Source organism: Pleurodeles waltl, chromosome 11, assembly GCF_031143425.1.
Source record: "Pleurodeles waltl isolate 20211129_DDA chromosome 11, aPleWal1.hap1.20221129, whole genome shotgun sequence".
NCBI classification, from domain to species: Eukaryota; Metazoa; Chordata; class Amphibia; order Caudata; family Salamandridae; genus Pleurodeles; species Pleurodeles waltl.
The window spans coordinates 543517783-543529313 of NC_090450.1; the positions used below are offsets into that span (position 1 = coordinate 543517783).

General features: G+C 44.5%; 1 protein-coding gene across 1 annotated transcript in view; it reads right to left on the reverse strand.

Moving 5' to 3' along the window:
• Positions 1–11531, reverse strand: part of DMTN (dematin actin binding protein) — a 239331-nt gene that overhangs the window by 23231 nt on the left and 204569 nt on the right. The window contains exons 11-14 of the mRNA XM_069213984.1: positions 11329–11434; positions 6534–6598; positions 4304–4352; positions 665–684 (exon numbers count right to left, since the gene is read on the reverse strand). Of these exons, the coding sequence (XP_069070085.1) occupies positions 665–684; positions 4304–4352; positions 6534–6598; positions 11329–11434 (240 nt within the window). The remainder of the gene's footprint in view (positions 1–664; positions 685–4303; positions 4353–6533; positions 6599–11328; positions 11435–11531) is intronic.

Sequence of the window (11531 nt, forward strand, 5' to 3'; positions counted from 1 at the left end):
CCACGCTGTTAAACATCTACATGGCCCCACAAGCTGCCATCGTCAAAAACCACGAACTCAACATCGTCTCCTACGCTGACGACACCCAACTCATCCTCTCCCTATCCAATGAACCCAACACAGCCAGACACAACTTCCATGAAGGCATGGGAGCAGTTCCCAACTGGATGAAAAGCAGCTGCCTACAATTCAACGCAGACAAAACTAAAGTACTCAACATGGGCCCTCAACTCGACACGTGGAATGACTCCTGGTGGCCCTCCACCCTTGGAAGCCCACCCATCCGGACGAACCAAGCCTGCAACCTCGGAATCATCCTGGACTCCAAACTCAACATGGACCGCCAAGTCAACTCAGTCGCATCCACCTGCTTCCGCTCCCTCCGCCTCCCATGTCAGACATTCAAATGGATCCCCCTCGAACACCAAAAGACCGTCACACATGCCCTTGTTACCAGCAGATTGGACTACGGCAACTCGCTCTACACCGGAATCAACAAGAAACTGACCCCCAAACTATGGAACGCCGCCGCCAGACTGGTCCTCAACACTGTCACATCTCCAAACACCTGCGCACACTACACTGGCTCCCCATAGAGAAAAGAATCACCTTCAAGATCCTCATCCACGCATAGAAAGCCCTTCACAAAACCGGACCAGCCTACCTGAACAGGCGACTCGACTTCTACGTACCCCACAGGACCCTACGCTCAGCCCAGCTCTCTCTCGCCGCAGTACCCCGCATCAGAAAAACAAGAACAGGGGGACGCTCTTTCTCCTACCTCACAGCCACAGCCTGGAACACCCTACATCAGACAGTCTACACTCCTCCTTGACTTCACGAAAAAGCTGAAGACATGGCTGTTTGAAGACATGGCTATTTGAAGAACCACTGCACTGATGGACGCTCCAAGCCCCCTCCACACACACACCTCAGCACCTTGAAACCCTCACGGGAGAGTAGCTGCACTTAACAAACGCTGATTGATTGATTGATTGAAGGTAAATTCACACCCACACCAAGCAACAAACATTTGCACTATCAAGCTAGAGATCATTGGCATAGGCAAACATGTTGGTGTGCCCAAGAGGGACATTAGGGCTGACCAATTTCCGCATCTGCTTGTATGAGTGTTTGTGCTTCACCGCTTACTGGTCATTGCCCGGAGTAGGCGTAGGGCACTTATAAGATCAAATAACATTCCCAGAGTTTTGAGGGGGGCCATGTCTTCAACACTTCATATACTGCACTCTATACATCCAACAATCCGGTCTTTGCACTCTGTGCTGCCTTCTGCATCCCCTTACATGCTGATTTCCCTCTACTTCCAATAGTGGAAAACATTTCCATTGTTCTATAGCTAATATATGTTCATCAAGCTTCATTATCATACTACAACAAGGGTAAAGTATGGGAAGCAATAGAGCAAGACTCTTCTTACACCAACGCCTTTCATAGGACAGAGGCAGCAGTGTGTGTTTACTCACGCCCACACAGAACATGTACTAGTGTTGCACTACAAGATTTGATGCATAAGGGAGATGAGCATTTGTTGCTGCCACTCATGTGTTACATCTTTTGTGTTTTGCAATAGATACTAAACATCCTTGCAATGTCGAAAAAGCCAAAACGATTGCCCTTGCCAATGCTTGTTTTATTTGGCAATAGAAAAGTTGCCTGCAAAAAAGCCGAACATAATACATTTACATTTTAGTAGCTTCTAGACTGTCATAAAAAAGACTAGAACATGTCTTCATGTTACCATAAAGATGTATTACTCCCTGTTCTGATGGCTATATAATTATTGAATCCATCCTATTTTCAAAGTCGGTATCTTTACCCTCAGGTATCTTGATTAGGTCTCCAGTACATCAACACAAATCATTTTCTGTGAGCGGACTCACAAATAAAAAAAAACAATGGCTATTTCCGCAATGGGCCATAAGTGACCCCTATCGGAATTTAAGCTAACCGTCATCATTTGTGGTGGCTGTATTTGACTATAAGGGACAGATATCAATTCGTCTAGTCGCAAAAAATGCAGCCACAAGTTGCATACCAACAGCGTGAAACTAGTAATTTATCTTGCAAACTGACTTATGTACTAATAAGTCACTTAATAAAATATGGAATTAGAAGACGTTGCATCAAGACCTGCCCAATTAATATTCATTAGTCGGAACGCAAATCGTGACTGTCTTTGATAGGCTAACTTCAGAGAGATGGTGGCTAGCAAGGGAAAGGAGATCATCATCCCCTGGAAAGAATTCACAAATGGTACTTGTTATTAAGGCAGCCCGAGTTTCTTAAAGGATATAGAGCTGCTTTAAAAAAAGTTTTTCCACTTTGAAAAACTTCAGCAAGAGACGGCTGTTTCCCCTGCACCACCGCCTTCTCCCTCTTAAGCTACCACCAGGAAGCCTAAAGCTTATGGGGTCCAAAGAGGACCCTTTCCCTTTTGCAGATCAATTACCACTCCATCTTGGGAGTCAGTAACTAGTAAGTGATTTGCAACAAGATTTAAGGTTGCGAACCATTGATACATAGGTAACTGATTTTGATGGATACCCCAAAAACACCACTTCCAAATTGCAAATTAGTAACCCATTCTAAACCTATTTAACAATTTGAAGAAAAAAAAACGCTTCACAATTACTAAATGGGTTTAGTACACTAGAAACTTTTTTTTACCAGTTGCAACCCCTCTGATATTTGACCTCACTAAGTTAATGGGGAGTGCGAGAGCTTTCAAAAAATCTCTGGTACTGAATAGTTAATTCATCATGACTGCTAGTCACCTTGGAATCATATAGGGAAATGTCACACCGACACCATCACCTTCTGGTGTTAAAACAGGAAAAGACTTAAAAGGGAATTTTAGAGTAATGTCTCTCAGGGCCTGATGTACATCTGTTCACAAAAAGTGGTCGCAATTTGCACACCGGGTTTTTGCAGATGTTATAGTATGTTGCGAACTGACCTATGTACTAAGAGGTCAGTTCACAAAATACCAGATCCCAAGAGCTAATGAATGACCTGCCTTATTTTCATTAGACAGGTTGCAGTTTGTGACCTAGAGAATGACCATACCCAGAGGGATGGTGCCCAGCATGAAACATCAGACCGCCATTCCTACGACTGTATTCCATAACTGATTTTTTAAGCAGTCCATGTTTGGGTAGGTAATTTATCAATGATTTGCAATCGTAATTGTGATCGTAAACTAATAATATAGTTATTTCTAAATCGGAAAGTGGAGGGGGACACCCCTTTCACGGTCCTGCTATTTGCGACATGGAAATAATCACAAAAGTCCTTTTATGGGCTTTTTTACATAAAGAACAGCCCATTTCTGGTTGCCAATCATGTGATTTTGTGCATCGCAGGGGTTGCAATCAGAAAATAACTTTGTACCTCAGATCCTAAAACCATTACAGTTTCAAGCAAGGCCTGTGTGAGGTAGCTGCTTGAGATGGACTTTAGCCAATGGAACACGGCACATTCGGGACACAGACAATGGAATATCGTGCACGCGCTCTTTTCACGTTCTATGAGGGTAAAACGGGAACTTAAAGAAATGTTGTGTTTTTTGCATTTTAAAGTACTATCTTGGAAATATAGCCAAGGGAAGGGGTATTTTTGTTCCTCACTTTAAAACAACAGCCGAGTGGAGTTTTGCTTTCAAGAGCAAACCTCAGTTAAACACTAGCAAACCACGAATACCACCAAAGACAGACATGCACACCTTGGAGGACTGAACAGACATCTGCGTAAATGGTTGGCCTATGACTCGACAAGAGCGTTCAGAGAGGTTTTTTAAACCTCAATAAAATACACATGCACTCGCGCACGTATAAGTTGCATAACATTAGATGTTATGTGGAAACACTCACAGACACATATCTACACATAAACGAACAGACTGGTGCACACATATACAACTGCAAACAAGTACAAAATACACATTGACGTACTATTAAATACAAACAATCTAGCTGAATATAACATTCTTACACATTCTGACAGTTAGCAAGGTGATTTTTCCAACTTGCACATTTTAAACCTATTTTGCCCACATCATGTTCGTAGATGAGTATTCACGTCATGCACGTCAGCTGTGTATGCACATGGGGATCAATACCACAAACAAATGCAAATGATACGTGTACACACACTGAACTCTGCTACTCCCCGCCCCACGCAAATATTGCTGTAGAAATAAAATAGATATTGTGGAGCAGATCCCCCAACTTGGGTGTGCATCACTGCTGTATCTAGGAAGGCCTTTCCCTTTGTCTCTTACCTGTCCCCGCTGACCCAGAGTCAGGAGTTGTGAACTCAGCAGACTGTAGCTGGAAAGAAAAAAAAAAGCCAGACGATTAAGTGCATGCTTCAAGAAAGGCACACAGTCACTGACACCCCACAACCAAAATGTAAGCCTTTCCTAGATTTTCACAGGTGCATTCTGGTAAATATTTCATTTTAGAATGCAAAAATCTATTTGTGGGATCAGGTAACAGAGCTACTTTATATTCCTCTGACCACCTATGTGCACATAGTAAATATAAGAAGCAGTCCTGTTTGTGCTGGGCCGCCTTTAGATGTGCCCTACATGTTGTGGTTAGTTTTTGTAAAGTTTTAAAACAAGCAGAGCTCGGAGACTGTAGATGTCTCCATAATAGGAACACATTGACAAGGTGGAACAGGATCAGTAGCGGCTCGGGGAGCGCTGAAGCGGCGGGGCGGCGTGCGGGGGGCAAGGGAGGAAATAAACATATATTTAATTTAATAAAAAAAGAAAAAATATTTCCTCGCCACGCGCTGCTCCTCTCCATCGCTGGACGCTTCAGGCACAGGCTCCCAGCCTGCCGTGCACCAATCCTAACGCTGCTCAGACCAGCATCAGGATTGGCTGGGAGCACCCAGCCAAGGTGCTGCCAGGCAGACTAGGAGCCTGTGCAGGCTCTTTCCAGCCGGCAACTGTGTTGCTGGGCTGGAGAGAACCCTGTGCACGTGTGTTTGCCCAGCCCGAGACAGCCGGCCAAACACACATTCGCTCTGAGGGGAAGTGCTGTGCACTCCCCCTCACTGCTCGTTACCCCCTAGGCCCACCCCCTTTACCAGAAAACAAGGTTTATGATCGTTTTCTGGTAAAGGTTTTGCAGCTGCCGCTGCTGGTGAGGGGGTGGGGTGGCGACGCTCCCGAACAGAGGAGCCACCACTGATATAAAGTCTGAGTCCTTCCAAAAGTGTCCAGTGGCGAGATTTTCATGTGCCAAGTGAGAGACTAAGTTAATTCTGTACAAGTAGTGATCACACCACCGTCAATTCTGTGCAAGTGACTATATTGCATGATATCCACCCTGCCACTTTTCATGCAGCCAGGCACTTAAAGGGGCAGGAGTTTTATGGAAAGAATTGGAAAAAATCACTGTAAAAAATCAGAGATGAGTGCAGGCTTGATGGCTTCACAGGGGAGCATCACCAGGCATGTTTTAAAAAATATTGGCTGCCAGTTATTTAACACTGGAACCACGCTGGTGTGGATGGCAAGGTTTCTGTTCAATTGCACTAAACCCATTATTCTGCTGATGTGTCTGGTGTAGGTATCATACTCTACTGTCATACCCACTGCAGATCACAGCTAACTGCACCATGCCCAGTGTGGAGTTCAGCTGACAGTAGTGTAGATTTGAGCTTACTCTACTATCATGGCCAGTGTGGGTCTGAGATCACAGCGCCTTGATGCAAATCTCTATGCAAGTCTGCGTTTGTGCTGATGATTTGTTAGGGGCAGATCTAACCTTACGCTGTTGATATTTCCAGGGCTGGTCTGCGCTCACTCTACAGTCATATTAAGAATGGTCTAAGATTTACCACAGTAGCATATCCAGAGTGAACTGAAGCTTCAATGCGCTACTTGGCCTAATTGTGTATATGAACCGACCAACCTGTCATGCCCAACCGGCCTCTGAATTTATGGTAATCTCACTCTCAGTTCAGATGTATCATGCCCAGTGTACATCTGAGCTTTCCCTTCTGTTGCACCCAGTGTGTATTTGTGCCTCAAAGTGTAGTATCATGCTTATAGCGGAACCACTCTTGCTTTGTTGTCAGGCCCAGTGTAAACCTGAATTCACTCTTCTTTTGTACGCAGTTTGTAACTGGTCTGAGTGTAATATCATTCCCAGAGTGGAACCTCTCTTGAAGTACTGCCATGTCCAGTGTGGAGCTGAGTTTAAAGTCTTCTGATGCCCAGAGTAGATATAATCTGACCAGCGTAGAGCTGCTCCTTCTTTGCTATCATGCCCAGTGCAGGTCTGAACCATCCTTGCCCTTGCGCCAAGTATGAACCTCCACTTACACTAATAATGTGGTAAGAACATGTCGAAATCAGAGTGGATCATATGCCAAGTCCATGACAGAGCTCATGTCATGGTTGTACTATGTGCGGCCTCAGCCTATGCTGATGATGTGTCAAGTGCTGGTGTGACCTTACATTTACCATGTGCCAAGAGGCCGTCTGAGCTTACCCTACTGAGGCTGCTGCGCCCGTAGCCAGGGAGGGTGGATGCACTGGAAGGTCCAGTGTGAAGAGCTGCAAAAGAACAAGAAGCACAATGAGTCAAGTCACTTCTTGTTTTTTATTCTAACCAGACGTTTAAAACATGTAAGCACACAATCAAACCATTTAAGCAAAAAAACACATACAAGTGAGTTAAAAAAAATATATATAATGTATCATTTACTTAAAAAGAGAATAGCCTGGGTCACTGGAATTATGTGATTATGCAGCCATAGTGTTTTGTTGTAGTTACTACATTATCATCATCTGCCAGATAATTGGCAAAACAAATCCTTTCTAGCTCATACATTGCCATGTGTATTGCCCTTCAATGGAAGACCCTTTGCAAACATTAACTGGCCACCTTTCAGTTGCTACGTAAGTGGTAAACAGCCAGGGGCGGCACCTCCATTAGGGCGGAGGAATGCTGCCCTCCTCCACCCGCCAGCAGCGGCAGCTTCAAAACCTTTCAAAGAAACCGATAATAAACTGTGCACCGATGTGTGCCGTCTTGGGCCAGCCAAACACACATGCGCAAGCCTGCACAGGCTCCTAGTATGCCTGGCTGGGCGCTCCCAGCCAATCCTGACGCTGCTCTGAGCAGTGTTAGGATTGGCCGCAGGGCAGGCTGGCAGCCTGTGCCTGCAGCAAGAAGACGGAGGAGCAGAGCGGAGCAACGCAATGGCGAGGAGGTAAGTGTTTTTTTTTTCTTAATTAATTTAATTTTTATTCCTCCCTCTGCATGCCACCCCGCCCCTTCTGCACCCCGTGAACCGCCACTGTAAACAGCTACTAATGAAGAGTAACATTTTCCTAGCTATGCTCATCATATGTAAAAGGGACCAGATCAAATACTACTGACACAAACTGTGCCACATTATGCCACAAGGTCTGCTTTGTCTAGCCGCAAAATTTAATCAGCTGTGCCATATTATTTGGTCCTCCCCTGCCACACAATTCCAGTGGTTCGAGAGTTATCCAATTATATGTACAGGCTTCTAGAAATGTCAGTATTTATCAAAGAGTAATTGATCATTTCATTTTTTCCTGTGGCCTTCCCTTTAGCAAGCAAGCCTCAATTTCAGTAGAATTTCTCTAGTGGCAATATAGTGCAATACTTTGATGCAGCCATTATGCAGGTAAGTAGTAGGGCTTCATTCTGGATCCCACAGGCGTCTCAGTTTGGGAGCAGACTCCTAACTACACATCCACATGAATATGTGCTTACATTTTACATGTACGTTGATGACACCCAGCTCCTCTTTAATTCACACGGGGGAGTCGGTAGTGTTGGTATGTCCCTTCAGCACCCACCGGATGCTGTGAGACAAAGGATGAGCCTGAATGTTTAAAACTTAAAGGTGCTAAAATCGAGGTAATAATCATCAATGTAAAAGTCAACTCATGAGACTCTCCTTTGTGACCTTGAGGGCTCCATCTTTGGGATCATGTAGGTCTCTGTAGGCTGGAAAATATCTGAGGATAATGCTTGGTGCTGCCCTTTCTCAATCTCCAAGACTGTTCCAAGTTCTAAGAAATGTTCCCACAACCTGAGGGTCCTCAGAAGGATTTTTATTTCCTTGCTTGTCCCCACCGTGGTATGGTGGTGAACACCTGGGTGCAGTCCCACCATGATTCTTGTAACTGCATATCTGGCCATCCTAAAAGAGTACGTATTCAAATTTGAATACATTCAAAATGTAGCAACTAACACACTTCTATTGAAAACATGCTATTGTGTGTGCATGATGCTACATCAGCTACATTGATTGCTTAGGAATAAAAGGATTTTGTTTAAGGTTATTTGCATATTTTATGGCTAAGGTCTTCAGTTTCTAAGGAAAAAATGTAAATAATAATAGTAACACTTAGGACTTCGTAAAAAATGCGTCTAAGCTAAACATTTTTGGCGGCTGAACTTTTCCCGTTTAATACCCAACTGTGTGGAACTGGATCCATGTGAATCCATTCAGAGAGTATCTACCATCTAAAATTTCCTAAACGTTTTAAGATGCAACTGTTAGCTTCCTAAATGCCTATTCGTTTCTAGCTACTAACCGTAGCCAACTCCCTCAGTTTTCCACAACAGCGCCAAGAGGCAATTCCACGAGGACTGGTGTGCTTATGAACATCCAAATATAAAATAATAACCTCACCTAGTGGTATTGGTGTTCACTGGGTAAAAAAATAACCACACGACTAATGAGGGTCTGAGAATCTGGCTTCGAGAAATAATGAGTTCCCTGTGCCACAGGGCATGAATGGTGGATTAGTCCTAATTGTGAGAAAGAAATGCACAGCTTGCACACGATTTGGAGGAGTCCATGGATCCAGAGATGTTGTACGGACTGGTGGATGAGGACTGGCCCCGGAGGAGTTCGAAGTTTCAGAAGAACCTTACTTCAACTGCAGCAGATGCTGTGCACACTGGCATAGTGATGTAGGCCGTGTTGCACTTTACCGCTCCTGTGGCTTAGTGTCTCTATACGTGCGTAGATGTGCTGACTGTGGGAGGAGATGAGTGGGTTTTGAGAGTGCCCCTCTGAGTGAACCAAACTGGACAACAGTGGAGATCAAGAATGGGTTAATGGGTTCCAGTGGTGCATCATCAAGGTAGACAATTTACAGATCACCTTGACCTTCATGGGGAGCCAGGAATGGGGTTGTGTAGTGGAGCCACAGAGATTATGGAGAGTCTAGATGGAGGCCCTAGCAGCGCTGTAGGGTAAGCAAAATAGAAATCAACAGGAGCACATAGGGAGAGCCTCTGAAGGTATGGAACTAGGGGTCACCGGGAACCTCCAGGGAGGCAGTGGTGGATCCACAGGGTGTGTGCAAATGACAGCCAAGGTTTCTGCTCTGCTTTTAAATTCATTGCGACATTATGGGCCACCTTTAGACAGAATCTCTGGTATTTTGGTTGTTTCAGTGTGAAGGAGTTCACCCAATCTAGGTGGATCCACCTGGGAAGTTGAAGGCATTGATGGCACAAACTGAATATTGCCTCGATCAGGACATCGCAGTTCGTCAGCATATCCAGGATTACTCCCAGTCTCCTGTGCTAAGAATACTATTTGGAGTTCAGGGTTATTCCCAGACTCCTGACATTGACATATGGTGTGGCATTTAAGATTACTCAACAGAAGATGGTGTGATCAAAGTATAATGCACTGAAAACATGCACAGTGCATGTAATTGCACAATAGCAGAGATGTACAAAAATTTATTCTCCACTAAGGTTCAACTTGAAGTAATTTACCCTCACAAACTAAAAATGCCTGTACAAATGGCAAGCTTAGCTTCAATCCAACTAGAGGACACAGTTGACCTAGACTTCACTGAAGAATAGGCAGGGGTTGTAGCTCATACCCAAGCTTGCTCTTTGGTACCTTTAGCACTGTCTTTGCACCACCTGGTCCTAGGGGTCAAGAAGGTGCCGGCAGAAACAGAAAGCAAAGAGAGTTAACATTCTCCTAATTAATTTTCATAGCTTTGATTCCTTTAATTATTCCTACGTGATCAGAAGCAAATGTACAGTTGTTGAGAGGCTACGGACAGGACAAGGAGTAATCCTGTGATGTTAAATGTGTGTCAATGTGTGTGTGAAGTAACTTCCAATACTTTGTCATTCTGGTAAATCAACTGCCACGCAGTTGACATGTGGCACCTACTGGAAAACTATCAGTTGATACATGAGTAGGTGTTGAAGGAGGGTTTGTTTTAGGCATCTGCGACTATTCATTCCTTGAACTACCAGTCAATGAAACAGGTGATAATGGGAGTAATGGAGTCATCACTTCTGCAGGGGATTGGTTAGAAGGAGGTCTGCATGGGCAATACTCTACCTGAAGTTTGTAGGTAGGTTCTCCACTAAAGAAATTTAAACCCTGCCGCACTGAAGTGGTGTTGGTGGCGTGTTAGATGTCAGTATATTGGTGTAAGTTGTAGTTGAGGTGTGTTTTTGGTGGTGAATTAGAAGTTAGTATATTGATGTAAGTTGTAGGTGAAGAGTTTTTGTCTCTGTTCCAGCGGCGGCTCCTCTGTGGGAGCGGAGGAGCGTCTCCTCCCCCACTCTGCTGTGCAGAAAGCATCAAAAGTAAAATGGTAATAAAATTATTTTATTACCATTTTATTTTTTATGCTTTCTGCCAGCAAATGGAGTGTGAGGGCAAGGCGCTGCCAGTGTGTCACTGCTGTCAATGATTGGCAGCTGTGAAGAGTGGCCACTTCAGTTTGAAGTGCGCATGTTGGTTTCGCTGGCTACCTTGCCACAGCCAAAATGGCATGCTCAATTAAAACCTCTCCATCTTGGCTGTCTTAGACAGCCAGGTTGAAAAGCAGGCACAGGCTTACAGTGACTTTGGGTGCGTGGAGCCAGCCCACTCTAGCCAACCAAGAAGCTTCATTCATGCTGCTTAACAGCATGAAAACAGCATCTTGATTGGATGAGGGAGTTGGCTGTGGGCTTTGCGCTCTGAGGAATTGCTGCAGAGCATCAGGGACGTGCTGCAGAACACCAGTAAGGTACGTATTTTAAAATATTTAAATTAGTGTGTATGTGTAATTTTCTTAGTGTGTTATATGTTGCGTGTAGTGTTTTTGTGTATGTGTTTTTTGCCCCTCCTTGTAATTTGCCATCAATCACCACTGCTTCGTTCCTGTAATCGATAACCTTTCGGTGTTTGTGTGTGTGTGTGGCGTCACCCAAGGAAGATGAGCGTCTTTGGTTGTAGTTCTAGGATAAGAAGAGCTGGGTCACTTACGGGTGCAGAAAGGAGTCCTGTCTGGGAGGGAGCGTGTTTTCCTCCTAATGGGTAGAGTTTTCTCCATTTCCTCCTTCAGGATCATTTTGCCCAAGTTTGATGGGATCTGGTACAAATACAACATTGTGTGTCAGGAAATGAGAAAAGAGGGAAATGAGACGAACAAAGGGAGAAGACCAGTAATGGGGACAAGATAAAGAATG